Source organism: Poecilia reticulata, linkage group LG20 (assembly GCF_000633615.1).
Source record: "Poecilia reticulata strain Guanapo linkage group LG20, Guppy_female_1.0+MT, whole genome shotgun sequence".
NCBI lineage: Eukaryota > Metazoa > Chordata > Actinopteri > Cyprinodontiformes > Poeciliidae > Poecilia > Poecilia reticulata.
This window is the reverse complement of record NC_024350.1, coordinates 14,514,743-14,539,693: the sequence shown is the minus strand read 5'-3', so window position 1 is coordinate 14,539,693 and position 24,951 is coordinate 14,514,743. Positions and strand designations below refer to the sequence as shown.

At 43.2% G+C, this 24,951-nt stretch overlaps 2 protein-coding genes across 12 annotated transcripts in view; one reads left to right on the top strand and one right to left on the bottom strand.

Annotated features, from left to right (window-relative positions):
* atp8a2 (ATPase phospholipid transporting 8A2) overlaps positions 1–13,082 on the top strand; it is a 65,143-nt gene extending 52,061 nt beyond the window's left edge. For 9 of the 11 annotated variants that reach the window (XM_008396309.2, XM_017301906.1, XM_008396308.2 and 6 more), the window contains 10 exons: positions 1,082–1,156; positions 1,458–1,580; positions 2,527–2,605; positions 2,684–2,745; positions 3,610–3,666; positions 5,001–5,108; positions 8,136–8,224; positions 8,430–8,534; positions 11,132–11,223; positions 12,016–13,082. In XM_008396309.2, the coding sequence (XP_008394531.1) occupies positions 1,082–1,156; positions 1,458–1,580; positions 2,527–2,605; positions 2,684–2,745; positions 3,610–3,666; positions 5,001–5,108; positions 8,136–8,224; positions 8,430–8,534; positions 11,132–11,223; positions 12,016–12,110 (885 nt within the window). In that variant the 3' untranslated portion in view covers positions 12,111–13,082. Of the gene's footprint in view, positions 1–1,081; positions 1,157–1,457; positions 1,581–2,526; positions 2,606–2,683; positions 2,746–3,609; positions 3,667–5,000; positions 5,109–8,135; positions 8,225–8,429; positions 8,535–8,713; positions 8,763–8,949; positions 8,981–11,131; positions 11,224–12,015 lie in introns of those variants that run through there. The other 2 variants (XR_001776041.1, XM_017301912.1) reach the window with 2 other exon arrangements.
* Positions 13,083–14,928: 1,846 nt separating this feature from the next.
* shisa2b (shisa family member 2b) lies at positions 14,929–24,238 on the bottom strand. The gene is made up of 2 exons (XM_008396310.2): positions 22,989–24,238; positions 14,929–17,111 (listed from the first exon to the last, which is right to left on the bottom strand). The coding sequence occupies exons 1-2, from the start codon at positions 23,290–23,292 to the stop codon at positions 16,546–16,548; spliced, it is 870 nt and encodes a 289-aa protein (XP_008394532.1). The 5' UTR covers positions 23,293–24,238; the 3' UTR covers positions 14,929–16,545.
* Between the last annotated feature and the right edge of the window lie 713 nt (positions 24,239–24,951).

Below are 24,951 nucleotides of genomic sequence, written 5' to 3'. Positions count from 1 at the left end.
TATATATATATATATATATATATATACACACTTTGAAAGAGTCTTTACATCAGCCATGGCAAAACATTGGCCCTTGAGGTCAGCTGCTGTGTGTGCACGTACTTGAATTACATGTTTCATGTATTTGTCATCTGGGAACCAAATAATCCCTGCAAAAAGAAAGACTTGGTGTTGGGTTTTTTACTAGGGATTATTGCACAGGAAGTAGTAGTCACATTTTGGGAAATGCCTGAAAGATGATTGGATTGTCTTTATTAGATGAAGGGTTCTGCTGTCCTTGGTCAGCTGTCCTCACTCCCAGCAACTCGCTCTGCTGTAGAAGGACGCCAGCAGGTGCAGGTTCTCACAGGAGGCGCTGGCCGTTGCCCGGCGCCGGTTCCAACCACGGTTCTTTACCAGTAAATGCACGTTTCTCTGATTGTCTCACGTTGTGGGAGTCCAGCGACGCATTCTGGGCCAAACGAGACAAACTGCGTTGTAGCTTTTGATGTAGATTGATGTTCAAGAGAACATCAATCTACGTCCAGCTTTCAACCATCTGACCCAAACTGGTGCCCTCAAATTATTGGGAATTTTCTAATAACTAAGGAACTGGGAAAACCGATGTCAACGAAGGTTCTGACTATGAGGAAAGCTCAAAAGCTGAATCTTTGCAAGGAAACCTACCTGTTAAGAACATTTTTACCAATTCTACCAATCATAGTAAACAAATATTCAGCCAATTGAAGATATTAATTTGAGAATATGCACATATTTGTTGTTTACTGTTGACCCTCTGGAAATGAGAAAAAATAGCTCAATAAACACGATCATAGTGCAATAATTTATGTGAAAGTCATATGAGTGAGCCCTCCCTGAAAAAAGATGAGCTCACGTGTTTCTTTACAATCCGAAAAGTTTTTGGCATTCATGCCCTAATGTGTTTGCAAAGGTTACGTCCAGGTTTCCATGTCATTCCTTTAAGAGAGACACAATTACCCATGTCTTTGCATTGTTTCCACCATCATCTCTTACAAAAAGTTAGCTTTACCTGCAGACGTTGCTCCTCTCGTCACCTCTCACCCCTCTGTCTGTGTCCCAGCTCTGGTTTGCGTTTGTGAACGGCTTCTCCGGTCAGATCCTTTTCGAGCGCTGGTGCATAGGCCTCTACAATGTGGTGAGAACCTCCTACACTTTCACCTAGTCGTCTCTCTTGCTCTCTGCCTATCTCTCCATGGATCTCAAGCACTCTGTCTTCTTATCGCTGCTCTGTCCTCATGCCAGAGACGTCTGCATGGATGCATGTCTGGGTGGGAGTGTGCTTGTGTTCGCCCTGGCGACTCTGTGTGTGCGCTGCGTCTGGCTGCGGATGCCTTGGGGGCTCCTCTGTGTTTAAAACATTATGGAATTCCTTTTTAGCACTGACCATCTGATAAGAACAATGACTGCTCAGCAAAGCATGTGTGTGCTTTCTGCAGATATTCACCGCGCTGCCCCCGTTCACTTTGGGGATCTTTGATCGACCATGCAGCCAGCAGAACATGCTCCGCTTCCCACAGCTCTACAGGATAACCCAGAATGCCGAGGGCTTCAACACCAAGGTATGCGTGTGGAAGAACGTGTTTATTCCCGTTTTTCCTGGTCTGCATTGAGCTTGTTGTGGATGTTTGTGATTTGATGAGTGATGCCGGGTGTTGGGTTGGGATCTGAGGCAAGTAAACGAAGACTTAATGAAATTCGCAGCTGTAGAATAAGAAACTCTTTCATTTTAGCCTGCTGTGTGTGTGTGTGTGTGTGTGTGTGTGTGTGTGTGTGTGTGTGTGTGTGTGTGTGTGTGTGTGTGTGTGTGTGTGTGTGTGTGTGTGTGTGTGTGTGTGTGTGTGTGTGTGTGTGTGTGTGCGCGTGTACTGCACAGAAAGCAGCTTTTGGTAACACATAGTGAATGTTGCACTTTACTATAAGAAATTGCTTTTTCATTACTTTTTTTTACATGTAAGACCTGTAAGTGCTATCCATTTGCTTCTCTGGTTAAAAAAATATGTAAAAACTTTTAAAATAAATTTCTATTTTATTTAACTTAATCCTGATTTGAAACCTGATTTAACTACATTCATTCATTGAGAATAAACAAACAAAAGCACCAGTGAAATTTTTTTTTTCTATGACTCGGAATATGACAGATTAGTCCAAAAAGTAAAACATAACAGTACAAAAATGCTTCTGTTATGTTTATTTTATAGGATGTGTTCTGTTTCCCTGAGGTACAAATATCAAGCAACAGAGGTCAATGTCTCCTGGACATTCTAGAAAATGAGAAATAGAACAGTAGGCAGGAAGTTGAAGCTGTGAGGTATTATAGGTCGCCTTTAAGGGTATAGGTCACATCAGTCAAAAAAATGCATGTCGCACTGGACGAACCTCGTCCATGTCGAGATGATCTGGTGACTTGTGTTCAGTTGCTTTTCAACAAACTCCCAAGAAAACTGTTGACTTTGTCTTGGAGGTCTGCTGGCCGTTTCTGACCAGGTTTCTCACACCTTCTTCCAGGTATTTTGGGGACACTGTATCAATGCACTGATTCATTCAATTATCCTCTTTTGGTTTCCGCTCAAAATGTTGGAGCACGGTAAGCAACTCCCACACATTTTTTTTAATAATATAAAGCCAGTTCTGGTTAACAAAGCTTTACATGTGTTGTCCACAGATTCCCCGTTTAGTAACGGCCAGGGAAACGACTACCTGTTTGCAGGAAACATGGTCTACACGGTAAGCTTCTTTATTTATTTATTTATTTATTTATTTATTTATTTATTTATTTATTTATTTATTTATTTATTTATTTATTTTCTGCAGATTTGTGTCATGTATTCATTCTGGGCTTTCAAAGATGCATTTGAATTGTTGCTTTTTAGGGGTGGAATGAGTCGACGACTTCTGTACATTTTAAACCTAAGAACTTGATTCATATGCTGGAATTGGCCCCTTTTGTTTCCCCCCATAAAATTCCTCAGACCAAAATTTTACATGGCGGATAAAACTAATGTTTGATTAAATGTCTTTCGGCGCATTGCAGAAAACTACATACTTATTAGTCAAAGATAATTTGATGGATGTTTGGCCAGTCCTCTTTCTGAAGTTGGTTAATTTCATGTTTGAAAGTAACACTTTGACTCCACCAACCATCCTCCGTGATCATCTCCATCTTTGTCTCGTTTGGTTTTCCTTTCTTTATGCTCCTCCTTTCTTTCCTGCCTTCCTCTCTATTCCTTCCTTCCCTTCCCTCAGTCCATGTGTTCTGTCTCCATTTAGTTTACTCTGCCATAAATTCATTGTGAACTTTAATATTTTATGTTTTTGACTCAATGTGGAGGACTAATCTCTGGAAAGTGGAGTCTTGGAGAAGTCTGGAATTTTTATAAGGGAACTATGTAGGAATCCTGTCTGTCCTGTGTTTGCACAGAGGTGCTGGTAGGGGGTCCGGGGTATTTTAACAGACGTTGCTGAGTTTACTGTACAGCATTAATGTTTATTGTCTCCACAGTCGCCAGCATTCTAATACGGTCTCCTGTTTCTTTCTCTGTTTTTGTTTGTGTGCCTGTCCGCTCCTGGTGTTTGTGTGTCTCTTTGCAGTATGTGGTCGTTACAGTTTGTCTAAAAGCTGGAATGGAGACCACCGCTTGGACCAGGGTAGGAGCATTAACACCCCTTAATAAACTGAGCCACATGTGCAATATTTTGCTCTTAAATAAAAAGGATATTGTAGTTTGTTTCTTTTTAAAATGTCAGTTCTCTCCATAGTCGAGGAAAATCTTGTGGGTTTTCTCTAAATGCAGCTTCTCTTACAGCTTTCTCCCTTCCACTTCATGAGTGTTTTCATTTCTTTCTCGGCAGTATTTCATATGTACAAAAACAGAGTCTAGGAAACATCCAAATGATGATAGATTAACCCTCGAGTCTGGAGATCTTACTGCGAAGCAGCTGAGACGGATGCTAAATATGCTCTGAGAGATTCATCTTGAAAGGAACAAAGGAAGATCATAGTTGCTCCAGCAGAGCATGGCGAAGCAGAAAAACACCCCGAACCATCCATCAGACTGATATTACAGTTAGAAACACCAAGAGGAAAATGGAGTGAATTTGACATTGCTAACGTAGAGTGCAGATGTCCTCTGTGTTCCCGGGAAAAAAATGTTTTATTCAACTCACTGTCCTCTTTTGGGGTTTTTTATAAACTGTTATAGAAGACTACCGATGATTGATCATCATTTTCCAGCTAAAATATTACTTCTACTTTATTTATGGAGCTGTGAAATTTATATAATTTCGCCAACATTTCCAGTCCCAGCGTATTCTTTAACAAGCTGCGATTGAAGGCTATAAAAAAGGATATAACAGAGGAACTTGGCAGTAAGTTATTTGGCCTTCCTGTTTTCTGTAGAAAATCTCTTTGTCTGTTGCAGCCTGACTGAACCATAAACATGTCCCAGCATTTGTAGAAAATATTGTCTATTTAAATAGAATGCTTCACTGATGCCAAAAATAATGCTGCCTGGTAGCCTTTATGTTCGGTTTGTTTACAGAAAAAAAGCGCAATTTCCAAGTTTCCATCAGGCCGGTCACTTTTCTAAACTGTTCATGATCCTAAACACGAGGTGTTGGCTTTCAGTTCTTAACCACCGACAGAAGTGGTGGTAAAGTTTGGGAAAACAGGAGCTCCAGCTGTGACGGTGACATTATTTAGCTAGTTCCTGCTGCCGGAGTGACAGACTGGCAGGACAGACAGCAAGGCGCTGACACCTTTGTCCGTTCAGCTGTCCACACAACAGTCTGGGAGTAATGAAGTGAGGTCCCGCTGGAATTCACACAGTGTCCCCTTACAGCACATCACAGAGACGGATGAAGACAGGGGACGGACGGAGGGAGGGAGGGAGGGAAAGGTTGGCTATATTCAGAGCCATTTGACCTCGTCTTGTCTCTCTAATCTCCCTTTTTGTTCTTGTCCTCCCTTGTCTGTGTCGTAGTTTTCCCACCTGGCCGTTTGGGGAAGCATGGCGCTCTGGATGGTCTTCTTTGCCGTATACTCAGTGTTCTGGCCCGCCATCCCGATCGCCCCCGACATGCTGGGCCAGGTAATTTACTCTCCATAAAACGGTTTATCCCTGAATATCATTACTTTTGAACCACCTTTTCTCCATGTTGGGCACTACTTGGCGTCTAAGAGACTTGGGTGTTCTTTGTCTGCGCTGCTGGAGCCCCCCAGGAGGGAGCCGTTTACCCCAGAGGACAGCCCCACACCTGCTGCGTGTCACCCGAACTCCGGTCTTTTACTGCTCTCTGAGGAGGTGTTGACTCATAAGGGTGGGCTGCTGGTGATTGTGATGAGGGTCGGGCAGGGGAGAGAGGAGAGTGTTTGAAGAACCCCCTAATTGGGAGACTGATTGCAGAGGTTGGGGATAAAGACCCGGGTGGGACTGGGCGTCCCGCTGAGTGGACATGGAGAAGCAACAGGACCGTCTCAACTCTCTCCAGCCCATTAATTCAATTTGTGTCAGAAATCAGGAATGCGGTCAAATATCCCTGCAGCTGCTCAGACTGACTGAGTCGGAGACACTCAGCCATCACAACCCCCTTAACTACCCCCTTACCTCTCTTATTTCCCCCTCCTCCGGCTATCTATGCGTCCATTTGTCCAGGGGGGAGGGCGGCGGAGGATGAAACGCAGCATAGTTGTGCTCAGAATAACTGAGGGTGGCATTAGGTGGCACCGTCAGCCGTTACAAAAAAACGTGAAAAACCTTCATTGTTCTTAGCTGATTTAAATGAAAATGTCTTATTTTTCAGACATGAAAATAATACTATTTATAGACTTCATTGTTCATCCCATTGTCTAAATGTTGTCTTTCTTTTTCTATATGTCTCTTTCTTATGTGATCACCTCCGAGTTTGTGTCCTTGCTTCATCCTTTTTATTCCTGTTTGATTCCTCCATCCGTCTTGGGTTTTCTTGAATGAGTCTTTTCTCCATCTTTCCTATCTTCTTTTCTACTGTCTTTACTTCCTCCTTTTTCATCCTTATGCCCAGCTTGTGTTCCTTCTTTAGTTACTTCCCTGATTTTTTTTCCTCTTTCTTTCCTGTCTTATCCTTCCCTTCTTCCTCCCTCCTTTCATAATTTTCTTGTCTTTCCTTCCTCTATGCCTTTCTTTCCACCTTTGTCATTTCTTCCTTCATCCTGACCACATCCACAAATTTAAAGTAGTTTAGGGTTTTCTATTTTCAAATAAGCTATGAAGGACTGAGCACTCTGGAAGTTGGATCTTTTTCTTTTTTTTTTTTAACGAGTGTTTGAACGCCGGCCCTTTCGTCTCTGTCTGTGAACGTAAAACCCACTGAAGCAGTGGAACTCACTGAGTGTGATTTGAGGTGACAATTGATCTAAATATTCATAGCTACAGACAGACTTTTGTAAAGTTGTGTGAGAAGGAGAAGACAAAGATTAGCAGCAGCAGGTGAGGACAACCAGCAGAGACAACAGCCACCAACGTTGAAAGAAGGTTGCGAAAGAGAGATTGAAGGGAATTGCAGGAGAAAAGATGTGTGGGAGTAAAGAAGCAGAGAGAGACACGCAGACTGACACAGTGAGACAGTGGCTGGATGCATGATTAATCTTGAGAGACGGGCCGAGAACGGGGTCAAAGGTCAATGAGTCGTGTTGCAGCTGGACTGCACGGACAGGTAGGGGGGTTTTGTTTCGCAATAGAGGATTTCAGCGAATCCATTCTGTGTTGCAGAAACAAGCTGTGAGAAAGCTGCAAAATATGTTGGGTTAAGAGTTTAATTTTCACACTCTGTGCTTAATGCACTTTAAAACTTAATCATCTTTACCACATATAGTTCTGTGGAAAAGTTTTCACCACCCTTGAATTTTATCACCTTTTTATGGTTGAAAAACCTCGTTACAACCATAAACTTTAATGCATTTTATTGGGATTCTGTGTTGTTGACCAACACAAAGCAGTAACTTAATTATGGAAGAAGAAAAAGGATTTTAGATTTCTGTTTACTAAGAAACTTTTAAACTATGAATCATTTTTCTCCTTGGCACAATCTCTTGGGTGTGTTTGGGGGCTTGAAATCCTTAAAGATTCAAATTGAATTTCAATTAGCTGCTTTCTGTATAAACTCCCTGAAATTGTTTGATATTCAAACTCTGTGGGTTTGTAGTAAAGTGCAATCTTACGTTTGTTTAAAAGCCTAAATTTGGAAGATGTTACAGTACTTAGTTGAAACCAGATATTTACATACACCTAATAAAGACACACAGATGTTTTTCTCACTATCCGAAGTTAAATCGGACTGAACTTTTCTTGTTTTTAGGTATGTTAGAATTACCAAAATTATTTCTACTTACTAAATGGCAGAAAACTTGGCAAGAACATTCTTTAGATATACTTTTTCTAACTTTCTTTGTATTGTGCTGAAGCATTTAATTTGAGCAGGAACGTCATTTACCTTAACGCAGTTTGTTTGGATTGTTTCATTGTAATTAATATTTATTATTCCTAACAGTTAAATAACGTATCAATCAGTGCAATTGAACCAAAGATAGTCTTATATTCATAAATTATTTATTTATTTATTTATTTTAAATTGGGTACATTTATTTGTTTAAATTTGTGTTTTTGTTCTCGGACCAATCAGATGTAAAGAGTGTGTGAGAGAGACATTTTAAAACATAGCATTTGGTGATATTTTTATGCACCTTGTCACTGTTGTAGAATACGTCACAAGACATTATCAACGGAAATTAAAGTCTTAGTCATGACTTGAAACTGTTTGGGGTTTTTTTGTTTGTTTTTTGTTTTTATCTCCAAAGTGTAGTACTGGAAAGGTTTGAAAACTTGCCTTGAAAATGCTTGAAGCTTACTGTGGGCGACGTGTACGAACCCTGAATCTTGCACTTTGTACTGGTCAATAAAATCATCAAAGTTTGTGGTTTTAAGGAGATAAAAGGAGAAAAAGATAGAGGGTGGGATTGTTTTGTGAGGCTCTGTATGTGAGGTTTTACGGGCTCAGGGTGGAAAAAGAAAATGGGTTAAATCTTAATTTAAATCAAAACGTAAGTGAAACCAAATGTAGCCTGTATGTCGTCATTGCAGGCTGGTAAAGTGATGCAGTGCTGGTACTTCTGGCTGGGTCTGGTCCTGGTGCCCACCGCGTGTTTACTCAAAGACTTCGCTTGGGCTGCGTAAGTAGAGCACGTTTAAAATAAATACATTATAAAATCTACACACAGGCTGTATAAGTTAAGCGACTCGTTTACATAACCCATATTGAGTCTATGTCAACACTGACGCACAGCGGATTATTAGCTGCATGTGTCTGCAAAGCGAAGTAATCCAGACCTTGTTTCACTTCTTTTTTTTTTTCTTTTTTTTTTTTCTTCTCCACAGGACACGTCGCACTTGGAGGAAGACTTTGCTGGAGGAGGTGCAGGAGCTGGAGGCGCGGGCCGTTGACCCGGGAGCCGCGGTGCTTAGGGACTCCAGTGGCCGCAGGTGCAATATGCGAAAAAACAAATTAACATGTTTTTTTTTTTGTGTATATAATTCAGATGTTTACTTTGTATTGGTACAGTTTTCCTTCATTCTAGATCTATTTCAGTTTTTTTTATGTTCTGTATGCATTTCACTCTTCATGGAAGTAAATTAATCTGCCCCTGTGGCACTGCCCACAGGGCTGAATCCAAACCCGAGGTCCCATAGACCCAGAACTGCTCCACAAAGGTAGTTTTTAGGTTTGCCCTGTGAACTCTGGCCTCACATGACCTGCGTTTCTTGTTGCACGTTGACTTTTGAGTGACACTCGCATGGTTTTCTCTTAATCACATCTGAAAGGTCATGTATATTCTCTCTCCATATGTCTTTAAAACTTTCCATTCCTCTGGATTTTTTTTTCTTTTTTTTTTTTTAGGTGGACCAATTTGAACTGCTGTACAGACCTGGTGTGTTTACTGTTTGGCTGTAGCTCCTCAGGCTGTGACTTAGTGGTCTTGTGTGTGGTGTTTGTAGAGTTGTGTTGGGATGAAATGGACCGGTGATTCAGTTAGTGCAGAATCCACAACCAATTTTTCTGATTAGCACCTCAGGCTACAACCCTAATTTGTTTTATTATGCATTCAAAAACCTTGTTTGACTCCTGTACACATATTTTGGATTGTGAATATTAAAATCAAAGAAAAACAACCACTTAAACATCTTGTAATGGTGCAAAAAGAGTGTAGTTAGTATGAGTCTAACTACATAAAATACTAAGACATAAAAGGGCCTTCACTTTCAAGCAAACAGTTGGCATGTGATGCAACTAAAACTCTCCATCAGTAATTATTTTATTTTGTTTATTTAACAAAAGCAAAAAAACATAGTCCACCCCCAGTATTTGAAGAGGTTAGGGACCACAACCACTTGCAAATTGTTAAAATTAACAAATTCTGAAGGCCTCCTCTACCAACATTTACCTTTGCATATTTTAATAGTTGAAACACATTATAATATGCATTAATATGCACAGTCACAGTCTTCCTCATCAGCAGCAAGGAAATTAAATGGCGCTCCAGGATTGTCCGCTTTGTAAACACCGTCCAATAGTGTGTAGAGGATCACTGTGCATCGGTATCTCAGCTTCATAAGCCGTATTAGAATATATTTGATATGTGAATACTGAACTGAGGATAAACGGGATTCCAGTGTATCATCTCTCTCCCAGTGTGGTGGAAAAACCACCTAATGTCCCTGTCCAACCCTGATCGTCTCCATTCCTGTAGTCTTAATCTAATTACTGCTCAGACTGTAGGCATGTTTTTTTTTTTTTCTTGAAGCGTCACCACAGATAATCAGTAGGTTTATTTTGTAGGGTTTGTTGTGTAGATAATTTGCTCTCGGAGTGTAACTAAACAAATTGGTTAAGGTAGCTCTAATTTTTCATCATCTGATATGAAGAGTGTTTGCTAAAGCGATTCTAAACGCAGCTGGTTGATTGAACGAGTTGGAAAAACCTAAATTGTGCTTCAGGTTTCCGAAAGATGAGTGGGGGAACCAAACATATGGTCTCATCCTTAATCAAACTGCCTTCCAAATCAGAATCATCACCAGATCCTTCCATCCGCTCCATTTCAAATCAGAGAAGGAAAGTATGGAAGGTCAGAGAAGCAGCGGTGGGAAACGCTGAAATGAGAACACATCTGTGTTTCAGTGCTGGATTTTTTATTTTTTTTTTGTATGTGTGTGGGGAAGGGTTCAAAATGGAGCATATCCTTGGGCTCCTTTTGAACCGGCAAGAATTTGAGGGGAGACGGCTAAATGTCCAGCTTCTATTTAGCCTTTTATGATTCGGCTCCGTCATCGATCTAACAGACGTTTCTTTTTTTTTTCGAGGCCAAAGAAGTCCTTGAGCGAGCTGAAAAGCTGTTTACTTCTCTCCGGTAGAAACTCAGGGGGAAGATTCCCAACAGTTTCCTGGCTCCCAGATTCAAATTGTAGCCCGGGGCATCCTGGCCCAAGTTCATAACTAGCCCACCGATCATAATCGCTGCAAAATACATCAGGTTTCAGCGCAAACCCCTCGGTTTCACGCTGTTTAAACACCAGAGGATATAAACTTAACTATACATCCTGGTCGCTGTCGGCGTCCTAAACGTTTACATCCCGTGCATATACTTTTATGGCTGCCATGACGGTGATGAGACAGGGGGGGAAATTCATGATTGTGTGTGTTCGTGTGGAATATGTGGCGAGAGCTTAGTTATTTTTGGTCAGGGGAGGAGAGGAGCCGTGACGGCGTGTGGTCTTAAAACAGAGGGGCCACTCTTCGCCGTGGACAGGAGGAGTTATGAGGAGAGGAGAGGAGCCGGGGGGAGAGGAATAGTTCACTGTGGATGGCTTGTTTCCCTGCAGGCAGTTGTTGGATTACAGTTGGGCTTAATTAAATCTCCAAAACATGCATCATTAAATCCCTCTGGACCTAAACTCACTTTACACGTTGATCAATGTGCTTTGATTTAGATGCAATCTCCCATTAGCTCTCGGTATTGGGGTATGGTGTTGATTTTCTCTCTGCAACTGCAGATTAATCACTCTGCCTTTCATCCGTGTTGCAGTCTAAACGAACGAGCCCATCTGCTGACAAGAGTATTTAGGAAAACGCCTTCGAGTGTCGGACGCTCCAACTCGGTGCAGCAGACGGTGTCACGTGAGTTTCCTTAAACACAGTAGAGGCTCGCAAAAGTATTCACACCCTTTGAACTCTTAAGTTTTGTCGCCTTACAGCCTCCATCTTCTGTTTGTCAGAGAATAGATCAACAAATACGAGCATATAATTGTGAAAAGGAAGGAAAGCAGAAAGTGTTCTAACAGCATGATGGGGATGGGCAGTGTCGGCTTTCCTCCTTATGTATCCTTATATTTCCTGATAAGCTGAATTTAAACTTGGCTTAAAACACAGGTGAACTCAATTTAATAATTTGTTGACTTCTGGAGGTAACTGGTTGCATTTGATTTTATTTATGGTTATTAGATTAATTGAGGCTAAATAGAAATGCTCTGTTTATTTAAATAAAAAAAAGAACTGAACATTATGTTTTCTTTCACAACAGTGCTCCACTGTTGAATTACATTAAAGATTTTAATTCCAATGCGACAAAATGCAAAAACATTCAAACTGTGTGAATACTTTCTTGAGTCTGATAAACGCTCTGGACAGAATAAAGCCAGTTATTCTGAGAAGACGACCAATGTTGAGTCAAGAGAAATTTAATCTTTTATAAAAATTGGATCTAGAATATTGAGAGAATGAGATAATCCAAATTTAAAGCCTTTTAAGTAAATTTTGCTGTACGTGAAGTGATCCAAAAGGTCAAAATGGTTAATGTGGAAAAGCAAATATTTAAAAACGGCATTTAAAAAATGGATAATTGAAGTCTCACAGTGAGATAAGTTGCTCCTGCTTGAGTGTAAAAATGTATCCTGCTTTGTTCTTTTTCAGATGGCTATGCTTTCTCTCAGGAAGAGCACGGCGTGGTGTCTCAGTCCCAGGTCGTTCGGTCCTACGACACCACCCGCCAGCGCCCCAGCCTCTAGCCACCTCTGCCCGCCCCGAATGAGGCGTTGGCTCAACGTAGCAATTGTTGTCATGACGACAGCCAGATGAACTTCAGAGCCACACTCTGACCGGCCTCTGCCATGGCCTTACCGAGACAGTGACGTGACCTCCCCGTCACTTGGTGATGGGAGGGTCACGGTCGGGTGGGGAGGGACCATGTCTGGTGTTCGGAGGACGGGACCAGGCTAATTACTGAACAAACTCCTAACAAAAAAAAGAAAAGCTGCACAGGCATGAGCAAACCATATCCCAGACATGCCAAGTCGAACTCAGAGACTTGTACCTGTATACACCTCAGATCGCTTCACGCCGCTCTGCGTCAACGTGTGTGCGTGCGTGCGTGCGTGTGTGTGTGTGTGCCTGTTTCAGTTTGTTTGCGTCTGCCTGTGCATGTTCGTCAGCACACCGCGGCGCTGTGCATGTGTTGTCTACGTGTGTCGCTTCCATGGTTCCGGCTCGTCTCCAGCAAGGAGGATTCGACACACCTGTCGTCATGCAGCGAAGCGGAGACGGATGTCAAAATGATGGAGTGCGGGCTAAATTCCTCAGAAAGGACAGAAGGGAGCTCTGCACCACAGCTACACACCCGGTTTTGGCTCCATGGCAGCACCAGGCTTCACTGCCAAACACCACAGAGGTGCAGCTGAGGCAGAACGCTCCACCTTAAAACTTGGACCACCACCGTGCTGCAACACCCCTCTGAGACCTCCTCTTGTTTATTTCTTCCTCGCTCTTATCTCCGCATCTCATTGCATTTCTGCAGCCGCAGTGTTCGTTTTCCTCTGGACAGTTTTTAGGTCTGTTTGCACCCGTCTAACGCCATCAGCTGACGTAGAAGCAGCATGCCCGTTTTTAACGCTTCCCCTTCCAGTTCTGTTGGGATATCTGCTCTTAACTAAACACTTTATTTTTGTTTTATTTTTTTAAATTAAAGTGAACATTCATGTGTATGCGTTTATATATTTTTTCTTTCTTTTTGACATATGTTTTTGTACTCATAAGTGGGGGAAGACCCGTTAATACCCGAAGGAATATTTTACGTGAACTACTACTAATAGGCGTCCAAAAATGGCGAGGGGATTGGATTGAGGACGCTTGCATGAATCATGTGTTTCTCTGCGCTGTTTGAATGTCCATTGTCTGTGTGCTCTGTGTTGAGGACACTGCTTCAGGAATGCAAGATTGAAGGGTTTGTATGGGTGAGTTGTGAGGAGCGGGTGGGGAGGGGGAGATGTCCATCCAAGTCCTAATCATTAAATCTAATCAACCCATGGCCCGAACTCATGTCTTTGCTTCCACTGCTGGTTGAAAGGTTTCCGAGTCCAGCTGTAGCTCCAGGGAAGCTTCAGAAGTTTGGTTTATGTTTCAGGGTGTGTGTGTGTGTGTGTGTGTGTGTGTGTGTGTGTGTGTGTGTGTGTGTGTGTGTGTGCGCGTGCGTGGACCACGAGGGTTTGACATGAGATATGCGCAGTGTTGACTACATTTACTAGCACCCCTGGTGAGGATATAAACAAAGCCTTAACTACATTTTGGAAAACCTTTCATTTGAGTATGCCATTTTAGTCGTGGTTATTTGAATTAAACTGCTTTTAGCAACAGTAACGGTTACCATGAAATAAAGAGAATCTGCATTCGACAGACCAGTCGCTTCTGGAATAGTGAAGAAAGCCTTAGCAAATGTCTGGTGGAGCTGGAACAACCAAAATTACATTTTTACCCTTCGCTCAAAACTACATGTGCTGCTGACTAGACCATCGTAAATGCATGATGCTACCAACACCATATTTTGTCACAAGAATTGAGTTTTTCTGTAGTGATGAAACCAGGGCTCTCCTGGAAAAAACCTGATGGAGGCTTTAAGAGTTCATTGGGTTGAAGGCTCACCATCCAGCAGGATGCAGGCGGCTACAATTGAATGGTTTAGATTAAATAATCACTGCTTTCACAGATACTCGCTGATCAATCTGACCTCAGACTGGGGCGATGGTTCGTTTTTCTCAAAGGAATGGCCTCAGAAGAAATCTGTGAGTGTCCTGGAGAGCCCTGCAGAGTCCAGACTTTAATCTGACTGAAAATCTCAACATCAACTCATCTCACAAGTTTTCAAGATGATTTAAGAGGAACGACCATAAAGGTTGAGCCAAGAGAATAGACGATCTGGTCAAAGATTCCTCTCTCTCTCACTCTCTCTCCATGTGTGTGTGTGTGTGTGTGTGTGTATGTGCTCCAACCTTCACAAATGTTCCACAGAAAATACCGTCCTATTGGCAAAAGAAGCTTCTTAAACTGTATTAATAGCAGGGGTGCCAATAAATGCAGCCAGAATCAAAGTTCTCCCACACTTCACCATTAAGCTCAGGAGAGTCCTCACAGACGGATCATCAGGAGGCCACCCCACCCCCTATCCCCCCCTCTCTCTCTCAGCTGGAGATCCTGTTCCCACCCACCTTCCTGGATGTGGCCCGGCCAAAACCAACCACAGCTGCTGCTGGGTGGAGAATCCATCTTTGGCAGGAAGAAATCCGTTTGGTTCTTTCAGTTCCCCTCCAGTGGCTCGTTCCACTTTATTCTCTTATTTCTGGAACCCGGACTTTAAAGCGTCCACGTTTAAAGTTTCTTTGTGCTTCGAGTGCTGTGGGAAGCAGACTTGTCTGCGAGTGTGCGTCTTGTACTTCTTTGTTTGGCTGTTTTTAAAAGGGATTAAGTCGACTCTCAAGCCACCAGTGTCTTTGTTCGAGAGTCGCTTGTTCATCCGTCTCAATAAACCGCTGCCACACAAACTCTCATCAGACCACATTCTGTTTCAAAATATTTATTTTTCAAACTTAAATCAAAGTGTCATCTCCCCCCGCTTTATATATTGTTTCAGAGGGAGCGATAATGATAACGGTTTGTCTCGCACAAGCTGCCCTGCTGAATCTTGCAATTGGACTAGAGAGGAGATGCACAAGCATGCCATGCTTGGTGTAGCTGCATGTTCTCATCAAGTGCATGTTCCTCAGCTGTGCAACATTCCACCGAATCACTGGAAATTAAGCGAGTTTTGTTTGTTTTTCCTAACCCACAGCCAATAGCTGCTACTTTCGTGACTTTTTAAAGTGGAAAACTGTGACTCAAACCTGGCCTGACTCCCTACTGCTGCAAGTTCACTGAACTGTGCAGCATTTGTCTCACACACGCACACACACACACACACACACACACACACACTCACCAGTGTTGGTTCTTAAACACGATACAACTCAGATGAGTTCTGGTTTTATCTGGTGCTTCTGCGCCCAACCTTTCTAATGCCTCCCTGGGCAGTTGCCCATGTGGCCCATATCAAAAGCCACATCTGCTTCTCAGAGGAAATAATTGATGGGGTTAGACTTTTAGATTCCTTGCTGGGTATTTGTTGTACTCTTGCTCGTGTCACAGTAACACTTCCAGGGAACATTAACCACCAGCCTTCTGTGAATACTGCCATATTGGGTGGGGGGAGGTGGTGGAGTTTTGTGCGTTTCCGCTCGGGGCTGTTTTTTCTTTCTGGGTGGTGGGCAAAAGGCCTTGCGGGGGAACTGGTATAGTTGGGTGGAGCGTCACAGTCTGCGTCCCGTGTTCACTTCATTAGATTTTAAATGGTCTGCTGGGAGATTGCAACAGCCTTACACATCACACCACCTGCGTTTCCCATTACTCCCGGTTCACTCGGAGCTGCTCGCACAAGACCACATCCGTCCACGCTTCATGCTCACACTGAACGTCTGTCCACATGCTTTCTCTCCTCACGCTTTCAACACAAACAAAACTGTACCATATTGTGTAAACTCGCTCGCATTTTATTCGCGGCCACAGATGTGCACGGTGCCTTAAACGAAACATGTGGTCCTGTTCTTTTTCTGCTCGGAGATCCATTTTTTTTTTTTTCATGCTATAAATCAAAACAGTCGTCACTCATTCCTGCACATATAAACCAGCAAATCTCTTTTCACACTTTTGCGTACGGGTCCGTGTGCACAAGAAACGCACGCGGCTCCGATTCGAGCTGCGTGCGTTTTACTGCGTTGAACTGCGCGTCGTTATCCACCTGGCCCGTGGTAAACCCTAAAACATTCAGTTTTGCAGAGAATTGTTTATGGATCCATAAACCCCCATCACGGGTTGAGCTGAGCTCGGTGACACTTTGCCAAGAGATCATATGAAACGCCAACACACAATAGCAGGGCAGGTCCAGACTGGGAACAGCTTAAAAAGTCCTTCATGTGAGTCCGGACTCCTTGATTTCTTTTCTTTTCTTCTCTTTTCTTTTTCTTCTTGTTGTTTTCTCCACTTTGGAAGTGAGCCCAGACGTCCCTGCTCCAACAAAATCCACCAGAGTGGTCTGCAAGTAAGCCCCCCTCCCCCGCCCCCCTCCCCTCACCTCCATCCTCGTCACACTGTTACTGGAGGGCATTTATTGTCACTGGTGCCGCTGGATCCCGCTGTCGGAGGAGGACAGGGGGACTGGAGGGGTCTGTATGCCCCCTGACTGTGGTCCAAAAAGGCCGCCGTCGGGGACACGGGGTGGGCGTAGCCGATGTACTGTGGGTGCATGAACTGCGACTGGTGGGACATGATCTGGGTGGCCTGCTGGCAGTTGAGAACTGAGAAGTTGGTGGGCATGTTGACGAAGACGCTGGCGTCCGGGGGCAGACAGCAGGAGGCCTGAGCCCGCATGAGCGGAGCGGGACCGGCGCGGACCCCGGCGGGCGGAGCCGACGAGCTGGACGAGGTGGCCGTGCTGGACTGGCGGGACGAGGAGCCCCTGGAGCTGCTCGCCATCATGGGAATGGTCTCCAGGAGGCGGCCGCCGGCGCTTCCGCTTCCTGAGGCGCCGGCCGAGGAGAGCTCCTGCTTCGGCCGGAGGCAGCGGCAGCAGCACACGGCGACCACGGAGCCCACCAGGATGAAGGCCACAAACACGGACCCCACGATCAGGAAGGGCACGTAGATGGGCACTGAAAGGAGGAGACGCGGGATCGTTAATCAAGAGTTTTAAAGTGTTTCAGCTGGCTTCTAACGTAAAAATTAAAGCACTTTCATGTTACTGCCACAGACGTCAGAGTATTTCTTGTGAAAGACCAACACAAAGCACACATTTATAAAGTATGAGGAAAGCATTGCATGTTTTTCAAGATTTTTTTGTGTTTTGCTTAGAAAAATCTGAAAAGTGTGGCGTGTATTTTTAATCAGCTTTCTGGGTCAATACTAGTCTTTGGGGTATGTCTCTACCAGCTTTTAATCTGGAGACCGGTCTTTGTAACACAGCTCTGTCTCCATTAGTCTGGATAGAACACTGCTTTTCTCCACTGAATTCGGGCTTTGACTAGGCCATTCTAACTCATGAATATTTTACATCCAACGTGTTTTATTGAATCTCTGACTCTGTTTTTCGGCCTCTATTTCGGTCTATTTCACTCATTGCTAATGAAACAGCATTCCCACAACATGACTATGCCACCACTGTGCTTCACTGTGGGACTGGTGCAAGTCTATTTGCTGGCATCAGTATTTAAGAAAGCACCTTTGAGTGTCGGATGGTCCAACTCGGTTCAGCAGACGGTGTCTTTTGAGTGTCCTCAAAGAAAAAAGTTTGAACAAAGTCCCGCTATTCAGGCCTTTACAAAATCATTCGCACCGTTTGAACTCGTTTTAAAATTTTCTACATTTTCTGATGAAATAATCTGACAGATCAACCTGAGTCATTCACAAAGCATGATGACGCTACCACCATATTTCACTATGGCGATATATGGTGTTAGTTTTTCTCTTTTCATCACATTTTGCATACAAGTCGGGCTTTTGACCAGAGAACTTTCTTCCACGTTTTCTGTGTGTCCTCTAAGCAAAACCGTGGATTTTATTTTTGAGACTTTTCCACAAAGGCCATAAAGTTGTGGATCTTTGCTGTTCCTCCACAGCTGCCCTGAGTCCCTCCAGTTATTACTCTTGTAGTTTATGTGCATCATGCTCACGCAGGCCTTCTTTCTATTTTCGCATGATGGATGTAACAATACAGAGTCCAGAAGTTTAAATATATTACGACAGAATTTTATAACCTCATCCTTCTTCAGACTTCGCCACAACTTTATCCCTGACCGGTCTGCTTCGTTCTTTGGGCTTTGAAAACGTGCGTGTAGGTTTTCCGAGGTTGTGACTTGACAAAACGTGGGAAAGGTTTGAGGAGCATGAAAACTTTCGTAAAGGTAGTAAAACGACAGACTGGACACGGCAAGTGTTTGTTGCAGATTAAAAGACAGAGAGCTATTGGGGTCCCCAGGGTTTCTCAGGCTCTCATTAGCAGTTATTAACTTTGTTTTGATCTGTTTTAATCCTCCACGCCCTGCTGTGTCCTCGGCCTCCTTCACCCCACAGGCTTCAGTGTGTGTGTGTGTGTGTGTTGGGCTGGGTAATGTTCTTAAACCCAGCTGCCAGTGGATATTTGTGACCCCTCTTTTTCCTCAGCTATTTATGACTAAGCTTATGAAAATAAGTTACTGTAGCTGAACTGTAGCACTTGGCATCAGTTTAAAGAAAGGCTTTAAAGTGGACTGATTTAATGTTGCATTGAGAAGTTATTCCACTCTGTAAATCAGAGGACTAAGCCGGTTCCTTCTCACTGACCTTTCTGAGTTTTTTTTTTTCTTTCTTTCTTTTCTTTTTTTTTTTTTTTTAAAGTTAAAACAGCAAATCATGCTCACAGCTTTCACAGCTCCGCCAATCGGAGTCTATTGTTGAACATGTAAAGTCTCGACAGTTTTACATGTGAAAACCTCACTTTTAGAGTGTTAATGTGTTAGGAGAGCAGGAAGCGCTCCAGGAACAACTTTGGAACCTGATCAGCAGGAGCGTTCCAGTTTTTCGCCAAATGGGGAAAGTGCAGAGAGAGCGAATTTTGCCCAGACGGCATATAACATGATGTCACTCACGAGGTGTTTCCTGCACCCATTCATTCCCTCCAAACACAATAACGTCCATGTGACATTTAAAGTGATTAATTTAGTGTTATTGTTCCCACAGGGTGTAGCTGAGCGTTGTTAGGAGGTGGAACTGTGGGCAAGACAGAGAGAGAGGGAGGAAGGTGGCAGCCTGCTCCAGTTTCCTTTTGTCTCTGGGCTCTTTTGAAATGCAACCGTTTGACTTTTTCAGAATGCTCATCAAAAGTCGCAGGGCATTAAAAGGATTACAGCATGATACTTTTCCAGAGAGGGAGGGAGGATCGCGGGAACATGAAGAAAACCCGGACCTTGACCCGTTTGTAGTTGGTGGTGTCGCACCTCGCTCCTCGCCTCGCAGCAGAGATATCTCTGAGAGTCTTTCCTTCCCTGCAGTAACACAGCTTCGGTTTCAACATTTCTGCCTCCGCTCCCCCTTTTCTCCGTGCTTCAGAACTTTTTTTTGTGTGTGTGTGATTTCATCCCTTCTTGCAGATCTGCCTTTTCTAAAATCACCTTTTAAATCAACGGTGGAGGAGGAAAAAAAGTCGAGCTTCGAGTTTTACTTGCTCAATCGCACAGAAAATACAGTCTGGCACTTTAGTAAAAAATGCAAACAAAACCAACTCAAGCCGTCTCACAACTGGATAGGTGGGCGAACAAAATGTTATACCTATATCACAAATCTACTTCAAATTAATGTTTTATAGTCTCATTCCCTTGTGCTTTCTTTTTTTAAAATCTTTTGTCACGCTACAATGATAGCCTTTTAGAGTTGTACTAAGATTTGACCTTTTTAAATAAAGAAAATCTGAAAATGTGTCCATAAACACCATCATGAAGACCAAGCAACACAGCAGAAAGGTCAGGAATGGGAGCATTGTTCAATCCGTCATCAGAACGACAAAATGTCAAACCTAACGAGACGTGAACATTCACCTAAAGTGAGAAAAGCAAAAGTCAGAGAAGCACCCAAGAGATCTGTGGTAGATCTGGAGGAGATGCATAGATCCACAGCTCAGGTGCGAGAATATTTTCTACATATCTGGATTTTGCGAAAACGTGCCAATTGATATCAAAACTGAACTTTTAAGTCTCCATGCAAAATACTGTGGTGTTGGAAAGCTAACACTGCACATCTCCAAAAGCAGAAAACCATGTGTTGTTCTCCTGTCGTCTCACAATTTCACACTAAATTGTGCTGGTCAGGCACATGAATCATCACATAATGGAAAAATAGAGGCATGAAAACCTTTCCAAGCCACCATGTAGCAGCTTTGAACTTTATCATCCAACTGAAGAATCGCAGTGTACACCCGGACAGCTCGAGAGCAAACGGAAGCGAAAGTTTCGATTAAAAATCCGACTTAGATCTACGTTTAAATGCTTTAACGTCCCATGTGTTGAAGGAGCTAAAGTGTGAGACAGTTGTTGTGTTTCTAGTGTAAATTCAGGTTCCCTGAATCCTACCTTCATGCTTTGAGTGAAGCATGAAGGTAGCAAGCAAAACAAAAGAAAAGCAAGAATCGGTTTCCACGCACATGCCGCTCGAAGCTCCCCCCCATTGTTTTCTGTCACTCGTCCACACCTGTTGCTGCCGCTGAGCTGTGGCAGCCACGCTGCAGTTAAAAGCCCCCTCCCCACCCCCCTCCACCTTTAAGCTCTTGTTTGGAGCAGAGTCCGTTTGAGGCTGGCCGTCCGGCCGGCCTCTGTCTCCTCAGGCCATCCCACGGGGATTCTCTTGTTCCTAAATACCACATGTTCCCTCATGTTGAGCACATTAATAATTTCCTGCCACTGTATCATTCTGGAATGATGAATAGGCCACAAGCGAGTGAAAAATGTGCAAAAAGCTCAAAGTGAACAAGGTTTTCCTGTTTGAAAAAAAAAAAAAAAAAAAAGTTCTTTCTGTGCTTGGTGAGAAAAACCAACCACTTTGAGGTAATTCTGGCAGGAGGCCACAGACTGGAATGTATGTTCCTCTTCCTGCAGTGATAACGTATGGAAGTTGCAAATGACAGGTTACACTGCAGCCAGAAGACCAAGGACGAAAACAAAAAGTAAGTCTTTTCTGTCTTGCTTCTTGATGCCTTCTTGTGGCAAAATGCAAGTTCAAAGACTTGATGAAGGATTACCTCATGGGAATGTTGGTAACGAGGAATGAGTTTGTTTTGTCAACAAATCACCAACATAAGCTGAAAACTACAGGTTGAGCTGTTGTTTTTGGTAATTATTCCTCCCTGGATGTCAGGAGATTCCCCTCAGAGCGAATCTCCTAAAGCCCTCTGACACCAGAAAGACTGCAGCAGTAGGTGGGAGGTGGGTTGTTGAACAGGAAAATAACATGATTTGAGTTTTTCTTTTTTTTCTTTTGTTCTTCCTTTATGAACAGTGCTGTCAGCACCCAGCGCAAGCCACTCTCCAAGATCCGGTCAAGTCCAAATTTGATCCCCGTGGGGACAGCGTGATTTGAGCCTGGCCCTGCTCTGCACTGTTACAGAACAAACACGGCTATTTATAAAGTGCAGCGGCATGGCACAATTTGCCATTTGTGAGGGCTGTTAACTGGTTTTTGGAGGAGTCTGCTGTCTCCTGTTGCAGCTGTCGCAACAGATGAGTCCTTTTTACAGAGAGCCATGGCTGCTGTACGTAATGCCACGTTAGTGGAGCGGGGGGGTGATACCGGAGCTTCACACTTTTCGGATTTTGAAGATCAAGCCCAAAACATCCTGAGCGGAGGCTTTTCATGATGTTAAATATTCATATTAGGCTGGAATTTTTTTTTTTTGGGGGGGATTAATATAATCCTAATTTTGGACAATAAGGCTTTCTGCCCAGAGGGACGCACCTCAGAGGGGAAGCTAAGAGGCAAAAAATAACTAAAATTATATGTTGGAGATATGATGGTACGGAGAACTAAAAGTACCACAATCCAATACATTAATACTTGCTCACATAAATGCTTCTTTATGTGATTATTTACATAGAACTCCAATAAATAGCACCAATAAATAGAAAATGCTTATTTTATCAATTCTTGAACGTAATGTTTTAAAAATATTTGAAACATTAAATATTTCTGCATTTATTTGTTTGATATAGATACTTCATTTTTGTTTTTAATTATTGCATATTTATTAAATAATATTTTTCCATTTCCTAGGTTTTGTTTGATTTGGTTTTTAGAAGCAGCTCCACTGACAAGTGGGTCGCTTTTACTGGCATCCAGTCCTGCCATAATCGCCACTGACTCACTTTACGGTAAAGCAGTTAATGAGTCAAACAGCCTCGTCTCGGAGCCCTAATTTCATGAATCTTTAGAGACTCTGAGAAAGTTCAAAATCCTCCTACGATTTAAGAACATGCTAAACTGACTTTTATATTCAACTTTCTTGGTTGAGTTTTGTGCATCCAGAAAAAGGTCGTGCCACTTGCTATGAATGAAAATTGCTCTGCACGATGAAGGGTGCAATAGTAGAAGTCATGGGCTGTGGCTGGTTTTGACATAACTGTTGGGGCTTTCTGCCCAGGGCTGCATGTTCAATGGGGCATAATAAAAATGCCAACTCTGCTTTCAGTAACATTTCTTGCTATTCAGAGAGAATGATGCCTCCTACAGTTCATAGGTGTATGAAGACTTTATTGCTTGACACTAAGGGCAGCTATTGATACTGATGTTGGTATTTGAATTACAGCCAGTGATTTGGTGTTAAATTAAAAAGTTGTAGGGTCATTTCTTATGATTTCATTAGGATAGCCTAACATTGTGGCAAATGTGAAACACGCATATTGAGAGTGGTCGAGAATGAAGTGGATTATAGTAGATTGTTGGGGGCGAATGAAAGGGTTCGCCCGGGGCCACCATTCATGAAAGAACAGCCACTGGTTCCGCTTGCCTACCTGCACGGGAGTCCTTGTCCTCTTTGCTCTCTGTTCCCGGTACCTCAGCCTGCTTGTCGTTCTCGCAGCTGCCCTGATCCAGCCGCGCGTCCGTGCTGGCGCAGCAATATCGCAGCTCGCACTTCCCGCAGCAGATGATCGCGTCCTCCGCGTCGATCTTCTCCGGGCACTGGAACCCGTCTTTCCACGCGCCCTGCGAGTCTCGCCACCCGTGACAGTATTCCCCGCTGGCCTTCACGTCTATAACGACCAAAAGCAGAGTCATCACCACGGAGACGGACATCGGGAAACCACCTCCACGCATTCTCAGCCACACGCCGGTGCGTTTGGATGCACGGAGGTACGCCTTTTAGTCTGCTTCGTCAAAGCCGGTGTAGCAAGTGATGATGATGATGATGATGATTTGGGTCAGACTGGAAAAAAGACCAGAGAGGATGAAGGAAGACAGTTGAGGAGCAATCACAGGTGGTCATTTGTTGAGAAAATCCCGTGCGTAAAAACACATCCAACGTCTCCAAAAGTAGGTTCCAAACCGCAGCCGGTGGTGCCTTAAGCATTAAATCTGGCCTAAAACGAGAGTTAAATTAATATCCCAGCGGTGGTAAATCCGACATGTATAAAATATGAATGGATTTCCCTTATTGGCACCGCAGTCCGGCTGTTCGTGTCTTCTCCCAGCTCTTGAGGCGACTTTCCTTAGGAATGCAGGGGAATCAACACATGAACCCCGATCCGTGGGCGCACAGCTGCTGTCCCAGCCAGTCCCGTGCCTGAAGATGCAGTTTCCAACTTTTCAGGCCTCGTCTGCATTGTTTAAAGTCAAAAGTCGGTCGGCCAAATCCGTACGTGGTGTGTGTGAGTGTGTGTGTGTGTGTGTTGCTGCTGCCTTACTGAACTGCGCTGGGCAGAGTCTGCCTTAGTTTTCGTAGGAGTGAGAGGGGCGTAAAAGAAGACGGATGCAAATGAAACACCTTACGGATTCTTTGAATGAACCACGTCAAGTTAGGAACTGGTTCGCACAACTTCCTGTTTGGGACCTTCAAGTGCAGACGCAGCCAGATTAATTACAACTATTGAGATCCAACCGTTACTGAAAGTTTAGTGGAAGAAAAAATGTAGGAAAGATGTGAGTGGAAAAGGTGAGGCGAAGCATTCAACACATCTCCATGCACTGTTACTCCTTCATGCAGTATTTCATGCAAAATAAGCACTCGGTGCAGATGTTGTAACATAGACAAGCTTTTCTATAGACCAATTTGTTAATCTTTTTTAAAATTATTAATATTTAATATTCTACGCCTCCTGAGAAACTGACTTTGGGTTTTCATTAGCTGTAAATCATAATTACATAGAATAACTTTTCCAGTCATATTCTTATTTCCTAAGATGCATTTGTAAACTGAGTCATGAGATATCTATAATTTAGCTGACAAGTCTGCTGGGTTATGCCTTGCAGTGTTTGGAAATATTTGCTCTACAAAAGCAGGCCGATGAGATATTATTCCTGTTGCTTAATTGAAATTATGAAATTACTGAATTAATGTCATCATGGCTGGAGGATTTAGCTCTCTGTGTTATGAGGCACACAGAGAGCTAAATGTGCCTCATAACAAGTAACAAATGTACAGATTTCTTATCTGCTGCATGCTCGTTGCACAGTTATTGGAATTTATTAAGGAGTAACAGACTAAGAAGGGTCTGAACACAAATGCACACATCACATACGTATGACATAAATGTTCTTTTCTGCACCATTATGTAGTACTTTGCAGTGGCGGATTACATCAAAACTCAGAAGAATAGAAAAATGCTGTGGTTGATGAGAGAAAATTCAAAGTGTTTCAAGCCTTGGAATGCAGAGTAGGAACGCAGAGTAGGAACGTCAAGTTATTTAATGCCACAACTCAGTTTTTAATTTAATTTAGAAATAACTGTCTGGCAAGGAAATCCTAAATAATAATAA

Bases quoted from the DNA above. Each gene is read 5' to 3' on its own strand.
- shisa2b (XM_008396310.2), bottom strand. From the start codon at position 23,292: ATGCGTGGAGGTGGTTTCCCGATGTCCGTCTCCGTGGTGATGACTCTG. The intron at 17,112-22,988 runs GTAGGCAAGCGG...TCCTCCTTTCAG, and splicing joins GGACAAGGACTCCCGTGCAG to TGCCCATCTACGTGCCCTTC.